At 51.4% G+C, this 16986-nt stretch overlaps 1 protein-coding gene across 1 annotated transcript in view; it reads left to right on the top strand.

Moving 5' to 3' along the window:
* The window catches only part of EPRS1 (glutamyl-prolyl-tRNA synthetase 1), a 112782-nt gene that overhangs the window by 48837 nt on the left and 46959 nt on the right, over positions 1–16986 (top strand). Inside the window, 6 exon segments of the mRNA XM_044292339.1 lie at positions 825–833; positions 835–936; positions 8752–8888; positions 9467–9674; positions 16519–16631; positions 16767–16884. Of these exon segments, the coding sequence (XP_044148274.1) occupies positions 825–833; positions 835–936; positions 8752–8888; positions 9467–9674; positions 16519–16631; positions 16767–16884 (687 nt within the window).

Raw genomic sequence — 16986 nt, 5'->3', positions numbered from 1 at the left:
TGGTTCACTTGATTGAAACAGTTTTTCTTCTTTTGATCCCAGGCTCCATTTCTGAGTTAGAATTATTTTTCTTAATATGCTAATTGGACTTTTGGTGACATAAGGGTGTCGCCATTGCTCTCGGGCTCCGCTCCTTTCTGTTGTCAGCCTTTCCCTCGCTGCTTTGATTGACAGGGCCAAGCAGTGGCAAAACAGAGAAGGAGTCTGCCCACGGAAAGGAGGTGCAACAAGAGCAATGGTCATGCCTTCATTGCACCAAAGGCCTAATTTGCATATTAAGAAAAAGTATCGTAACTCAGGAACGAAGCCAACAACAGAAAACCAGCGTTCTAATCTGGTGAACCACAGCTGTCTGTCTATGCAAACAGCTGGATAGGGAGGTCGCTGTTAGGACTCCCTTTCAATGCTTTATCTCCCGTAAGGCTATGTTCTTACTATCTGGCACTGTTGTTGTACAGCTCTGCTTGTCCCTGTGATCAGAGTCACTACTTAATGATATTTATTACTACTAGATAGGTGAGAAATGTTAGATCAGTGAGTTTCTTAACCCTTGCTATGTCTCCCCATAGAGTTGTATGGAGTGGCAGCGAGCATTCTCGACCACTGGTCCATACAGACTCCTCCTTACTGTGGTCGAGCTTGGATGGTGATATTACGTCCCCATGTTCTAGCCAATGATTGCGATAATTCTCAGTGTTATAATTTGCAGTCATCCGCTAACACTTCTGTTCTGGATGCTCAAGACCAGTATATGTCCAGCTTCATACATGACCAGGAATGTACATGTCATCATCTTCACCCGCTCCTGTGTTTGCTTCTTCCAGGTTATCGATCCCTGTTGCCCCACGGTACAATGCTTTGCTGAAGAGCCAAGTCGTTCCAGTGAACGTCCCAGGCGCTCAAGAAGGAATGACTGAAGTCGCCAAGCACCCAAAGGTCTCCATGATCTATCATTCTTAGGTGTCCCACTATTAAATCTCAGTCATTGTACAGGTCATACAAAATGCACATGATCCAGGGAAGGGTTATGACATTTTCCTTAGGTAGTATGGCACCACCTGGTGTTCAAAGTGTATAGCAGTGTGCGCGTCCACCTCATGATCTGGGTGCTGGTGGACACACATGCTCAGCCACTCTTCTCACTGCCAGGTCTCTACATATTAACCCCCTGTTCACTGCAGGGTGGGCGATAGAAATGGCTTTCTGCCTGCTGTCTTGTGGATAGAAAAATATTAACCCAACATAAACCTATATATTTTATTCCATCAGTATTCATTTACACTTTGACATACAGGATGAAATTTGGTTGAATAAAGTTTCGGGTCCTTTTTAATATACTTTGGAGGCGCCGGTCTTAACCCCGTGTGCTGGCGGTGGATCCGCCAAAGTTATGAAGAGGCGTCGGCCTCTACATAACTTCAGCACATCCAGCGCCAGTCTAAATGTAAGACCGCTTCCGAGCTGTCTTACATTTAGACCATTTTCTACGTCTAAAACGGTAGTAGAAAACAATGAATGAGGCGCGGCCTGTCTGCCTGTCCCCGCCCACGCCGTGCCCATTTTTTAGACCTGTCATAAGCGGGGGAAAAGTTGCAGAATGCGGCGCAGCTAACCGTTTCGCCACAATCTGCGCCTGAAATATGCTAAATATAGGCGTATTTCAGGATAGTAACTGACCCCCTTTGAGTTTCAGCTTCTAACCATTTTAAAGATCTCTGCTTGCTGTTAGTGTATGGAAAAAATCATTTCTCGCTGGTATCATTGGGGGACACAGGACCGTGGGGTATAGCTTGCTGCTGCCACTAGGAGGCGACACTAGGCTGAAAAGTGATAACTCCTCCCCTGCAGGCTATACCCCCTCCAGCCTGGAGAGAGCATATCAGTTTTTAGCTTAGTGTCGTAGGAGGCAGACCTCCCTGCTTAGCAGGGTGGCTCTTTTACAATTTTGTTTTTATTTTATTTTATTTTATTAGGTTAAGGGGCACAGATTCGCATGCGTCTCTGTCTCCCTGGGAGGCTGGCCGGTGTTGCCTGCTCCACCGCCCTGCCTCCCCCCAAGAAGACAAAGCGGACCAGGGCAGCCTCGCTCCCCTGCTTCCCGCCAGCAAGAGGGCCACCTACTCTCCAGCCCTTCTCTACCTGGACCCCTGATGCCTGGTGCCAGCGGTCGTGGGGTGGCCCTGCTGGTACAAGATTAAGGGTGAAGACCACAGATGAAGACAGGTGAGTTTTACTGTCCCTCCCTGTCCCCCTCACATGGCCACCTTCTGGAGGGGGTAACGAATCCTCCACCCGTCGCCCAGCTCTCCTCAGTAGAAAGGGTTAATCCCATTCCGCGGCGACGGCATCTTATTTTCACCCCTTCCCGATCTAAAACAGGCGCCTTCTGCGCCCTATTCCGGTCACCCCGCTCTCCGACCGACTGGGTGGCTTCCCGGCCGGCCAAGCGACGCATCTTCTCGGCGGCTCCTTTTCAGGAGCCCGCTAAGCCGTCCCAGGAGAGCAGGCAGAACGGTTCCCCTACTCGGCCGGACGCCGCAAAATCTAGGCCCCGGCTTTATTCGGGCCTACCTTTTCTATTTCTTTCTTTTCCCTCCGGCCACGCTATTTACTCCTCCGATGGGCTTCCGCGGTCAGTGGACACAGGCGACCGCATTCCGGACATCGCTCCAGGTACGCTCTGTGCTGACTAGCGGTGAGTTCGGTCGGCCGGCGTGATAATTTAGTCCCCGGCTTTGCGGCCTTCTAGGCCGGACCTTCCTCCCTCATTTCAGGCCCCTGTTTACTCTAGTTTTCTGTCTGCAGGCACAATGTGCCTTAATATTGCAGTATACAGCCCTCCCTGACCTCCTCTCCATATCAGGCTAGGTCCTCACCAAAAAAAATAAAAAAAAAATAAAAATAAATAAAAAAAAATAATAATAAAAAAAAAAAAAAAAAAAAAATTATTATGCGCATACAGATCCTGCCTTCCTCAGCACACAAAATCCAATGGAGTGCATCTGAGGGATCCCAATCCGCCCTCCGAGGCCGTTTGGTTGATTATGCTCCAACTGCGCAAAATCCAGTGGAGTGCATCTGAGGGATCCCAATCCGCCCTCCGAGGCCGTTTGGTTGATTATGCTCCAACTGCGCAAAATCCAGTGGAGTACATCCGAAGGGTCCCCAATCCGTCCTCCGGGCCGTTTGGTTGATAATGCTCCAACTGCATAAATCCAGTGGAGTACATCTGGAGGATCCCAATCCGCCCTCTGAGGCAGTTTGGTTGATTACGCTCCAACTGCGCAAATCCAGTGGAGTACATCTGAAGGGATTCCCATTCCGCCCTCCGGGCCGTTTGGTTGATAATGCTCCAACTGCATACATCCAGTGGGGTACATCTGGAGGATCCCAATCCGCCCTCTGAGGTCGTTTGGTTGATTATGCTCCAACTGCGCAAATCCAGTGGAGTACATCTGAGGGATTCCCATTCCGCCCTCTGGGCCGTTTGGTTGATAATGCTCCAACTACGTAAATCCAGTGGAGTACATCCGAAGGGTCCCCAATCCGCCCTCCGGGCCGTTTGGTTGATCATGCTCCAACTGCATAAATCCAGTGGGGTACATCTGGAGGATCCCAATCCGCCCTCTGAGGCCGGTGGGTTAATGGTGCTACAACTGCGCAAAAATCCAGTTGAGGACAACTGAAACTTCCCATCCACCCTCCGGGGGCGTCTGTTTGAGTTTCTCCTCCTGCGCAACTCAGCGGAGGACCTCTGGAAGTTCCCAATCCACCCTCCTGGGTCGTTTGGTTAATAGAGCACCGTCTGCGCAATCGGTGAGCAGACCTTTAGTTCCATTCCACCTCCGGGGTAGTTTGGTTCTTATATCAACACCGCCACAGCCTGCAACAGCCATGGGCTAGAGGCTGAGAGGTGGAACTGCGCACGTGTGGGCCGAAGCAGGACAGTTATTCGGACTCCGACATGAATCCGGATTATTTTTCCTAGATTACGTCCGTGCTAACCGGTTCTGGTGTAGCGTTAACCCCTTCCTTAGGCACCATTTACTCTTCTACTAGATACAGTGCTTAATTTGGGTATTACCTCCTTCCTGAGGTGGACTGACCTCACTAGCATTAGCCTCAATGCCAGCCATAGGTGCCCCTCGTTCTGTGAGTGGCGGAATTGAAGTTCCACTGAGCTCAGTATAGTCAGCATACATTAACCTTTTGTATAGGTGGCATTATGGCATTCTCACTGCTGTCGCAGTGTTTACGTACGCATTACCCCCTTACTGGGGTAGGATGATGGCACTTCCCACAGAGTACAGAACTCGTCATTTGCAAGTTCCTGCTAGGTGCGTTACCCCCTTCGATGGGTGTTGTATTTGCACTACCTCGGGTTACTGTACTTACTGGATATGTTACTCCCGATCATAGGTAAAGCGTTGGCACTGCCACTGGGCGCAGTGTTTGACGTAGATTTTTCCCCCTCCATTGAGTGGGTAATTACACTTCCGTAGATCGCGGTTCTGACTATCTCGCTACCCCCTTCCCTAACCGGGGGTTTGCGCTTCCGTTGGTCTCCCATTTGCCATCACATACTTCCTAGGGCATTACGCTCTACAAACGATCCAGTTACGGGGGAATCACTATGCCTCTTTGCATGCTGTATTTCAGCTACGCCACGACTCTAGATGCCTTGGTTTCTTTCACAGGTGGTCTGTGGCAACAGTCGGTACCGCTGGTGCCTGATATTCTCCATCTAGTGGCATATGGATTCTGCCACTGGATACTATGGATACTCTCATATTGTATCCCTTTTTCTTCATGCACTTATTGGACACAAGATTGTGGCCTTTGTGTTCTAAGGGGGTCACCAGCCTTGTGTGTCCTAGAGACTCCCTATCCCTATGAGCCTCCACCGTTTCATGTCAATCACACTGCACAGAGTACTGTGGTCAAGATCCAGCAAGCCGAATATTCCACCGACTCCGGGTGCTTCGTCCACCACTCATCCTTGTCTGGGTGAGGGCGTTATGCTGGCAATCTGCAGTGGCTACTACAACGGCTTCTCCTTCGCAGGGTAGTCTTCATGCTAGGGCTAGATGCTCCTAATCGCTGTAGCGAGACGGCCCCCCTCAGGTAGGGGTTCTGCCCTGGTACTAATTCGGCAGTTGCTCCTATTCAGCGCCCTTGTCAGGTGGAGGGTTTAAGGTTAGCTCTACTGGCTGGGCCAGCTTGATACCAGCACTTCTACTGAATGTCCTCAGGCCTTCCCCTCATGTCCACTCTGGCGGAGCATGCGGTAGCCCCTTCCGCACAAGGGGTGTTTGAGTCACCACTACATGCTGAGGTTCCTTCTGCACAGTTCTTTCGTCAGGCAACGGATTCCTCTAACAAGAGTTTCAGTGACCTCTACGGTGTGGCCTACTCCTCGGCTGGAGTATGGCGTGAGCATTACTCTTGGGGCTTCCCTTGTAGGGCCTCCCTTCAGGCGGAGGATCGCATCACCACTGGACGCTGTGGAGCTCCAGTCTCACATGGGAATGGGCTTTAGTTCTGGCCTCTTTCTGGTTTACTACCAATGGGGGTCCGTGGCTCTGACAACTGTTGTCCTTCTGCCACATCCAATCCATATCCATATGTTTGAGAGAGGCTCTTGATGTGAGCCGAAACGCGTCAGTGTTGTATGTGACCAATAGAGACATCATCTTTTGTTGAAGACTACAATGAGTGCCGGTCCTCTTCATTATTATTGTTGACTATTGTCCTTCTGTCGTCGGCTCGGAGATGGCGATGGTGTAGTTACCATGGCTGATCAGCACCTACCTTTTGAGTGCGTTCTACTGAGTAGATCAGTCCCTACGGCACTCGTCAACACTAGATTGCCGTTCTAAGCGGGACCTGGATTCTAGTAGTCATACCGTAACGCCATTGGTGCTACCTCTCTTCAGATGTCAGTGATATCGCCTCAAGCCAATGGTGGTTGTTCATTCACTGCTCATTCCGGGTGTTGACTGAGAGCCTTCCCAAGACGGGTAGAGCGGGTGTCTGTTACGACGTTCCCCGCTAGTAGGGGTTTCGTCCCCGGTACGGATCACACGTTTCCTTTCTGGTCTCCCCTCGTGGTGGATGACTGATCTCCTTATCCTCCTGTCTAGCTGACCAGTAGTCGTGGGTTGTACGGCTCTGGAAGCCCATCTCTATTTTTTCACGGACCCAGGGTTCCTCGGGTATGGTGGAGGCGTTGGACGTCGTAGTCGAACTTCACCCGACAAGAGTATTTCTCTCATCTTTGTTCCACTCATCTGCCCTTCCAGGCAGCGTTGCCGCTTTGTTGAAATATGGTCACTGACGGGGCTTCCCATCACTGGCGGTGCTCTCGTTGGCTTTACTTTGCCTTTCCCGTGGGGCATTGATACTTTGGCCTGCAGTGGGGCACGCCTGGCTCAGGCGTTTGTTTCTTAGTGATTCTCAGGCAGTTTCTCTCACTAGAAATCTCACCACCAGCCTCTATGGCTATAAGGGCGTTGGTCTACCAATATTCCGCTCCCTAGGGGGTGTTCTCTGGGCCAGAGGTGAATCCTACGGACTTGGCCTTTTTAGTTCTGCTTCCACAGCTGCGGCCAGGAGCCAGCTGTTTGGTGGCGTTATTTTTTATTTTTATTTCTTTCTCTGAATTGATTTGCCTTCTTGTACGTACTTTTTTCTTTGAGTATGGCATAGGGCAGTGTTCCGTCCAGGATCCTCTTTTTTCGCAGAAGGTGGTCGCCTTTCCACGCCTTGCAGACATGGGTTTCTCTTCTTTCTCCCTCGTAGTACATGGACCGGGCTCTCCATCAGCCATGTGATTTGGCCTCTGAACTTGCTTGTCCTTGTCTAGCGCTTACAGCCCTACGGACTTCTACCAATTCTTATCTTGGGGTCCTTGTCAAGGCTGACGGCCTCCAAGGGATGTTTTCCAGATAGATCCGTTCAACAGTTGCTCGGGCATGCGCCCTCGGGTAGGCAACGCCCGGCTGAGTCTTGGCCCACCCGACCAGCGGTCGGCGTTTCTCGGGTCCATCTCCTCCATGCAGTAGCTTCCAGTGTGGAAGGCGGTATCTTGGTCTTCCGGGCACACGTTCATCAAGTCTTACCGGGTGCCTTCCTAGGCGCCGGCGGGTACTGTTCCAAGCAGCAAATTCTTGTAGGCGGCAGTGAGTTACGCATCCTCGAGGGCGTTTCTTTCTCCATGGGCATGTGATTTGTTCCCTCCCCGTGGACTGCTTTAGGACGTCCCACGGTCCTGTGTCCCCCAATGATACCAGCGAGAAAACGAGATTTTTGTGAAACTCACCTGTAAAATCTCTTTCTCGCGTGGTTCATTGGGGGACACAGCTCCCACCCAGTAATTTCTGTTTGCTGTGATTGTTGGCGGTTGTGGAGCCAGTATGGCCCCAGTTCTGGTTTGCTCCGGCTGGCGTTGGTCATTTGTTGGTTGTTTACCGTATGGTTATTTTTTTCCTACTCCTATTGCTTGGGCACAAACTGATATGCTCTCTCCAGGCTGGAGGGGGTATAGCCTGCAGGGGAGGAGTTATCACTTTTCAGCCTAGTGTCGCCTCCTAGTGGCAGCAGCAAGCTATACCCCACGGTCCTGTGTCCCCCAATGAACCACGCGAGAAAGAGATTTTACAGGTGAGTTTCACAAAAATCTCGTTTTTAACTACTGGGGCTGAAAATCCATGTGGATGAACCTGCCCTGATGTGCTACGTGTCAGCGCAGGGAAAATGTTTCAGTCTGGATTTCAGGCCTGTTGATACAGTTGTGACATACTGTCAGTTCATAATTTTGTTTTGGGGCACCAACCTCCAGGAACCCCCATCATGAAAATGCAGGGGGGTCCCAGGGGTCAGTTATCTACCGGCCGTAGGGATGGCATATCCTAGAGTTATGCCATCACGTTTTGAAGTATGAAATCCCCTTTAAATCGGTTTTCCAGTAATAATGATTTTTTAGCAAGTACCTGCAGCCTGCCCCCTGAAATAGAAGATTCATACTTAACTGCTCCTCACCACTCCGGTCCTCCGCACTGCCTACACTGCATCCATCTTCTGGCCCCCACGCTGTTTACATTGGGCGGAGTGTGGGCACACGCACCGCTACAGTGAATGACTGGCTTCAGTGGTGGCGTGCTCAGGAGCAGACTGGGAACTTTAAAGTGGCCCTGGAAAAAATACTAAAAGTGGCCCTGTTTTGTAGTTGGATCCAAATTGATGGAAGACAGGGCCAGAAATGCCATATTGTGGCACATTATACCAAACCAACAGAGCCAAATACCACAGTCCATCAAAAGAATACATCCCCTAAAACTTCCACTGGCCGGCCGTGAGGAGCACCCAGGCAGCCCCCTGGGCATCGGCCCACCGGGAAAGTTCCCTGTAAGGTCTATGGCCAATCCGCCCCTGGACGTGCTGTTCATAGCCACATTGCTACTAAAGCCGGTCATTGGATGGAGGGGTGCATGTGATGTAAACCGGAAGATGGAGACACTGGAGGAGGTACTGCGGAGGACTGGAGTGGCGAGGAGCAGATAAGTATGAATCTTCTGTTTCAGGGGTCTGTGGGCAGTTGCTAAAACCCCTATAAAAGTATGTGATTGTAGTTAAGGACATAGAGCTGGGGTTTATCCACTGTTATCTTCCTATGTACTAAATCCATCTTTGCTGGGTGGTGGAGTCTTGAGGCAGACAAAATTTGTTAATTGTGCCTTTACTGTTCTGCAGAATGCCGAGGTTGGCATGAAACCTGTATGGTACGGGCCTCGCGTTCTTATAGAGGGAGCAGATGCTGAGACTTTGTCCGAGGGAGAGATTGTCACCTTTATCAACTGGGGTAATCTCAACATCACCAAAATTCACCGGTAAGAAACGTTAAAGGGAAGGTCCAACTTTACAGCCAGTGCATTTTCATAGTTTCGATGCATGTAAATGTCACCATGGTAACAGACTACATTCAGTATAAGCCCTTGGTAGTCTGACTCTGCAGTCATATGGACGTCCTCCTGCAGCCCTTGCTAAATCAGTAAATGAATGTTAAAGGCGTTCTCCGGGAATTAAGAAAAAGAAAAAACTAAAATTTTACTTTATTATAAATATGTTCCCAAATACCTTTTTTATTAGTTACAATGGCTTGTTTTGTCTGGGGAGCAATCATTAGGAAAAATAAAACGGTCGCCATCCTATTAGTGCAAACAAAACCTGTCCTAATCATACAGCAGGACAAGTTGCTTCACAACACTGAGCTAAAGAGCTGCCTCATCCTCCTCTCCTACTCTTAGGGATCTTTAGGGATCCTACAGGTTGGACTCTCAGATCATAAAGTGATGGCATATCCTATAGCGATGACATGACTTTTTATAAGATTGGAATGCCCTTTGAATGTAATTTTGGGTTTGGTTACTGTAATCTAGACACTGACCTCATGTGTTTTCATCTGCAGAGACTCCAGCGGGAAGATAACTTCTCTCGATGCCAAGCTGAACTTGGAGAACAAGGACTTCAAGAAAACCACCAAAATAACGTGGCTGGCAGATACCCCTAAAGCGTCATTAACCCCAACATTGTGTGTCAACTATGACCATCTGATCACAAAGCCAGTCCTTGGGAAAGAAGAAGATTTCAAACAGTACATTAACAGGAGTAGCAAGGTGACCGCAACATCCCTGTCTTTTAGTACTGACCAACCAGTCACTGAGCTGCTGATGTAAATGGTAATGTGGGTTCTCCATTCTGGAGATGTGTGAGAAGTTATGTTCCTGGAGACAGAAGTTTTTCTTGACTTTGTCAGTGATCTGTTGAGGAACACTACATGGAGTGGCAAAACCTGAAATGGCTGATAACCGGGAACGGTAGATTGTCCATTATGTAACCTCCTAACTAAGGTCCGCCATGTTTTCGTAGCACTGTGAAGTCCTGCATGGGTGTCCTGTGCTTCCGTGGAGCCAGGTGCTGCTGATCGCGGTTCTATCAAAGAGGACCCCCCCTTCAATTGCTCACTGGAGTACCCCTGTTCAGTCAACTCTGGGGACTTAGAAGGGCATATTTTTCACAAGTGGTGCAGAGAAAAACTGGCTTTAGTTGCCCAAAGCAGTTAATCAGATTCCACCTTTTATTTTTCAGAGTTTCTTTGGCAAACGGAAAGTGGAATCTGGTTGCTATGGGCAGCTAAAGCCAGTTTCTTGTTAACGGCATTGGGGGACACAGCACCATGGGTATATGCCTAGCTACCACTAGGAGGCGACACTAGAAATGAAAAAATGTTGGCTCTGCCCAGGTGGGCTATACGCTGTCCACCACTTAATAAGATAAATATTCCCCAAAGCCTTTAAAAACTGGAGAAATAGAAAATCTGATGACTCCCTTCCAACACACAAAATTATACAATGTAGAAAAATTAAAAGGCACCCTAAATATTTAAATATCTATATCCCCTCAAATCCCTTTTAAGAATCAATTTAGTATGATGATTCAGTGTAAATTGGCAATGGTATTAAAAAAACACAAAAAAAATACCAAAAATAAATATTTCTCGCCCAGTTTCCTTGGGGGACACAGAAGACCTTGGGTATAGCTCATCTCCATAGGAGGCGTGACACTAAGTGAAAACTGTTAAGCCCCTCCTCCACAGCTATACCCTCAGCCTGGAGAGAGAGACTGCCAGTTTTTAGCTTAGTGTCCAAGGAGGCAAGACACTCCCTGCTCTGCAGGGCTGTTTTCTCCTTGTTTTAATTTTTGATTTTTACTTTTTTCTTTTCTTTTTGTTCCAGAACATCAGGGACAACAGAGACGCACTAGACCTCTCTGTTTCTCCCGGGGTCGAGCTGCGCCAGTGCCGGTCTTCCGCACTGCTGCCTCCCCCACAGAAGGCAAGGTGGATCAGGGCAGCCCAGCTCCCCTACATCCCGCCAGCACAAGGGTCGCCCGCACGCCAAGTCCCTCTTCCAGCGTCCTGCCACTACCCTGCTGGAACGGACCGAGGGTGAAGACGGCTATGGTGAGAGATTGGCTTCTCCAGCCCTACGTCCGGCCCCCCCCCCCCCCCCCCCCCCGGTCTCCTGCGTGCCTGACCCCCATACTGACAGGGCCTCTGGACCCTTTTGTCCCTGCTAGCCCTAGGCTGGCCCCTGGGCTTCCCACCCTCACAGACTCCAGGGTCCCCCTCCCTCTTACCGGCCACTGCTTTCAGGGCCAGAGGGCCCGCGCCTTGCTGCCCCTGACCCATCACGGGCACCGGTCCGGTCAGCACTAATATTCCGGTGCGGCCGGGCGCCGCAAAAGATTTTAGGCTCCGCGGCTCCCGCGGCGGGCCGCCATTCCAGGCCCCCTTACTCTTCCGGCCGGCGGGGTGGGCTCCCGCGGCCAGCGAGCCGCCATTCCGGCCCTCCTGTCTCTTCTGGCGGCGGGGTGGGCTCCCGCGGCCGGCAAAACCGCATTCCGACCCCTGTCTCTTCCGGCCGGCCGGGTGGGCTCCCGCGGCCGGCATTGGGCTTGACTATGCCCCAGCAGGTGCCAGTCGGCGGGGCTCCGCTAATTTGGTCCCAGGCTTCGCGGCCTGCTGGGCCGCAATCCCGACCGGCCCGCGGGGTGGGCTCCCGCGGCCGGTTTGAAGCGCCGTTCCGCCTCAGGTCCCGGCGGTATGACGGGCCGGGCGCCGCAATTTAGCCACCGGCTTCGCGGCCTACTAGGCCGCAATATTCCGGTCTCTGGTGGAGGGGGCGGGAACTTCTCCAGGCGCGAATTTTTCCCGCCTGGAGGTTCCTCCGCCCCCAGGGGATCGCACGCCGCCCTCCAGGCCGGATCCCTGTTAACCCTTTGGGTGCAGGCCGGCTCCCAAAAATGGGTCTGTATAGTTGGCCCCCTTTTTTCTCCTGTCTCTCAGGGCCCCTATATGGTGGCTCCCCTTTAGCCTCAGAGGCTGAGTTTAAATAATAAAATAAATAATAATAGATCATGATTTCTATTGGGCTGCGCAGGACGCTGCAGCCTCATCAGTAATGCTGCATGTCTGCATGACCTCTTTCCACAGGCGGCATGGTGTTGCGCTCCCAGCCTGCGTCGCTGCTAGGGCATTTCCCCTTTTAGGCGGTTTTCTTGCCTCTTCCAGGATACGGCGCTGGCCAAGTGCATTCGGCCCTTCTGTAGGCAGCATTCATCATCTCTCCAGTTATGGTGCCTGCCATGTGCATCCCCCCCCCCCCCCCTCCTAGGCGGGCTACTGCACTCTCCCTGGCTGGCCATGTGCATGACCCCCTTCTTAGGCGGAATACTGCACCTTCACCGGATACGGTGCTGGCCTTGTGCACGACCCCCTTCCATAAGCGGAACGCTGCACTCTCTGGATTTGCTGCCGGCCATGTGCGTGACCCCCTTCCGTGGGCGGAACGCAGCACTCACTGGATTCGCTGCCGGCCATGTGCGTAACCCCCTTCCTGGGCGGAACGCAGCACTCTCACTGGATCTGTTGCCGATCATGTGCATGACCCCCTTTTTTAGGCGGAATACTGCACTCTCACCGGATACGGTACTGGCTATGTGCACGACCCCCTTCCATAGGCGGAATGCTGCACTCTCGCTGATGTGCTATGATGTACTTATGTACTATGTTATTATGCTGCACTCTCACTGGTTTCGCTGCCGGCCATTTCTTAGGCGGTATGCTGCACTCTCATTGGATTCCCTGCCGGCCTTGGGTATGCCTCCTTCCCTCAGGCAGCATACATACATCCCTCTGTCTTTGGTTGTTTCCTCGCAGGTACGTTGCTGGCCACGTGCATGTACCCCATACATGGCAGGGTGCTTGCACTCTCGCTGGATCCGCTGTCGGCCATATGCATGACCCCTCTTCCGTAGGCGGTGTACGCACTCTTGCTGGATTCGCTGCCAGCCAGGGGCATGCCTTCCTTCCTCAGGCGACATGCACGCATTCTTAGTGACTGTGTTTGTCTCTCGCCAGTACGTTGCTGGCCATGTGTATGTGCTCGCACTCTCCCTGGATGAGATGCTGGCCATGTACTTTACCCCCTTTTTTTCTGGGCGGTGTGCTACACTCTCACCGGATACATTGCTGGCCATGAGAATGGCCCTCTAACATGGGTGGAACGCTTGCACTTCCATTGGATACGGTGCTGGCCTTGTGCGTGACCACCTCTCACTTCAAGGGCAGAATTTGGCACGCTCATGGGATTCACGGCTGTCCTTATATGGCTGTGCTGGACTTGTACATGTCCCCCTTCATTGGCAGAGTAGTTGCACTCTCGCTGAGTTCAGTGTTGGGTGTATTATTGCACACTCATTTAATGCTAGGATACCCCTGTGCATGTTCCCCTTTCACTAGGTGGACCTCCTGCGTTCCTGCTGGTTTATAGGGTATGTCCTGCTTCTCTGAAGTAGGTACGGCCTTAGGCATCACTCCCTTTTGGGACGAGTCTTTGCACTCTTGCCGACTGCAGTTGGCCAGGTACAATTTCCCCCCTTTCGGGGTGGACTGATTGCGTTCCATCGCATGCTATACTAGGTTTGTGCATAACTCCCTTTCAGGTTGCACTTTGCAATTCCGTACATGCTGTGGCGCTCTGGGACGAGCCCCCCCCTTTTTTCTAGGTGGGTTGGCCTTCTCGCTGCTTACGGGGCTGCTCGTACGTATGCCTCACCTGCTTCCTGCGGCATACCTTTGTTTCTTGGGAGACGATGCTTGCCGCCAGCCTTGCACTCGTCCCTAGGGAGTTTTCATTCTGTCCTCCTGACCGGACAGGCTCTATTTCTCTCTGCTGCACCGAGCTGGGTGGTGCTCATTCATTTAGTTGGCCTTTCATTCCAGGGAGTGTTCGTGGGTCCTAGATGCATGCCCTCTGCGTCCTTCTGCGGCATTGCTTCCCTGCGCTAGTGGTCACATGGTCGGGAGTGCTGTTGTCTGCAGCGCCTCTCGAATTCTTCATTGGCTCTGGCAGGACTGCGGTTCCCTTGCCTGCTGCAATTTCCTCCTCTTCGGATGCAGTGTGGTATGAGTCCTTCCTCTTGGCGCCTCTACGCTTCTGTCTGATCTGCTACCGGGTTCGGGCTGCTCTTCTCGGGACGGTCACCCAACTTCTCTTGGGTTCTGGATTACCCAGGTCCGGAGGACTTCCGCCTTGGGTTCTTCAAGGTATTCACCTTCTGCGAGGCGGTGGACCGGGCGTCTCACAGTGTAGCGGGTTCTGCTTTTGAGCTGTCCTATGGCTTCCCTGTTGCCCACTCCTCCTCCTTTCGGTTGGAGGGTGTTATGTCGGCCTCTGTCTCGACTGCCTTATCTCGCCGGCTTTGTTTGGCTCCCGCTCTATACAGTTCACTCCGATGTGGCTTCCCACCAGACTTCGGAGGCTGTATTTTCACTGTCCTCCCCCATGGGGTGAGCATGGTTGTTCATGTGGATGGTTCCGGTGTTCCTTTTGGCCTCGTACTGTCTCCCTTGTTCACGCTGGCTGTATTAGCTGTGTGCCTATTTACCGGGTCTACCGCGTTCTGTCCTCCCGCTGAGTGCAGATTGCGTGGCCCATTCTGAGACGATGGTCCTGATGTAGACTTACCTTCTCGATAACTTGGGGGGGACTACCTTTTCGGTCCAGATTGTCCTTTGATCTCCCACACCGGGGCTGTACAACGTGGTTACATCAGCATGGACTTTAGCCTGCCTTCTCCTGGCGTCTGGCGGATCCTTTGGGTTCTTTCCATCTGTCCTTCTGCTCCCCCACTCGGGTGGATACGGGACAACGTTGTTCGAGGGCCGACGGGGCTAGTTTTGTCGACCCTTCTGCCCGTGTTACTGGTCTGCGCCTGTTCACATTGGGTTTTCGCCTGCTTGCCAGGCGACTCCAGCGGGTTCGCTACTGTCCACTCCTGGCTGTGTCTCGTCCAGGATCTGTCGTAAGACTTAGGGTTTTTTTGTCTGGGGTTCTGTGGGAAGCTGTGCATTCCCCACTCTGAAGTTCTTTCCCCATGGTTCTGTCTTTTACTTGAGGTGTCAAGTGTCGGCGCTGTTCTTCCTCTTCCAGCGTTCCCGGCCCTCTGGGCCTGCCAAGGCCTTCTTCCTCGGAGTGGCTCCTTGGTTCCTCTGTACTGTCCTTCGGTACCGCCCTGGGGACTATATACTGAGCTCTCGGCGCTCCAATCTTGTCCTTGGAGCCGTTACAGGAGTTCTCTCTACCCCTTCTGTCCTGTACGGTTGTGTTCTGTATCAGTCGTGTCTCTGACGGGTGCCGGAATGGCCCCTTTTTTTGTTACGAGCTTTCTGTCTTTTCCAGGACAGGGCTGTTCTGCATCCTGTTTCTTCCTTCCTTCCTTCTGAAGGTTACCTATTTGGACGTTGTTTGGGCCTTGCCGTTTTTTACTTGGAGATCTCCGACTCTTGCAGACGTTCGGCCTCTTGGGTTTCCGGGAGGTCTGTGCATAGGGTTGATAGACTCCAGGGTGGTTTTCCTCCGCTTGATCAGATTGGCTATTGCTGAGGTTACCGCACCAAGGGCGGGATTCTTTCTTTGGTGTCACCGTTCCTTTCACCAGAGCGGTCGGTGCCTCCTGGGCCGGAGGCATTGGGCTTCGGCCGTGCATTTGGGCACGGCGGCCACAGGTCTGCCTTGCACGCCTTGCTGAGTTCTACAGGGTGCATACTCTGACTTTGGCAGCTGCTGCCTTGCCCCGCCTGGGTTTGCAGGCGGCGGTTCATTGATGCCTTTCGGGTGCTTCACCTTGGTGCTGTGGTCCCTCCCCCCTTTGGACTGCTTTTGAACGTCCCAAGGTCTTCTGTGTCCCCCAAGGAAACTGGGCGAGAAAACGAGATTTTTGTATAACTTACCAGTAAAATCTCTTTCTCGCTCTTTCCTTGGGGGACACAGCACCCTCCCATTCATTGTTTTTTCTCTGTACGTTTTCCGAGTTTTTGTTACCCGTTGGGTCGTTGGCTTGTTGGTTCCTTGTTGGACTTTGCCTTTTCTCACTGCTTGGACACGCAACTGGCAGTCTCTCTCTCCAGGCTGAGGGTATAGCTGTGGAGGAGGGGCTTAACAGTTTTCACTTAGTGTCACGCCTCCTATGGAGATGAGCTATACCCAAGGTCTTCTGTGTCCCCCAAGGAAAGAGCGAGAAAGAGATTTTACTGGTAAGTTATTCAAAAATCTCGTTTTTTTTAATAATCTTCCCAAATAGCTCTGAAAAAAAAAAAAAACACCTCCATGAAAATATTTTTTAAAATGGAAAAAAAAAAAAAGCTTGTCAGGGGTTAAGTTACCTCCATGCTGTTGTGTGTGTACATGTCGCTGCTCATAGCCACACACATTGCTTATGGCCGTGTGTGTTCAGAGGACTGCGGCATAATAGAACTTGAAGGGCACAGCTGTCAGTTACATTGCCTTCCCGCCTACAGCGAGCTGCTTAGCAGTGTAAATCATAGGGACAGCACGGTTATAATAAATCAATTTTAAAACTGCAAATTTTGCATACTACATTTTTCTTTCACTTCAGCAAGAAGAGGTCATGCTAGGAGACCCCTGTCTGAAGACCCTGAAAAAGGGGGACATCATCCAGCTGCAGCGAAGGGGCTTTTATATTTGTGATGAGCCGTATGAGCCAATCAGGTAAGAGATCATAGGTTTACACAAACTTGTCTTTATATATCTATATTATTCGGATGTTTCATTTTCCACTTTTATATAAGTGGATCTAGGAATTTTCTTGCTTAGTCTCTTTGACACGTCTTTTGCGTTTCTCAGCCCACACAGCTGTAAGGAGGCTCCTTGTGTCTTAATATACATCCCAGATGGTCACACCAAGGAGATGCCAACTTCGGGCTCTAAAGAGAAAACCAAAACTGCCGGCGTCAAAACGGAGGTAGGTTCAAGAATAGGATGAACAGACTTGGAAAATTTAGGGAAGTCTGAGATGATGGAGGACGTTGAGCGTCTCCTGGTCTAAGGCATTCACACCACCGTA

Source organism: Bufo gargarizans, chromosome 4, assembly GCF_014858855.1.
Source record: "Bufo gargarizans isolate SCDJY-AF-19 chromosome 4, ASM1485885v1, whole genome shotgun sequence".
In the NCBI taxonomy this organism is placed as follows: Eukaryota; Metazoa; Chordata; class Amphibia; order Anura; family Bufonidae; genus Bufo; species Bufo gargarizans.
This window is presented reverse-complemented; position numbering and strand designations above follow the sequence as displayed.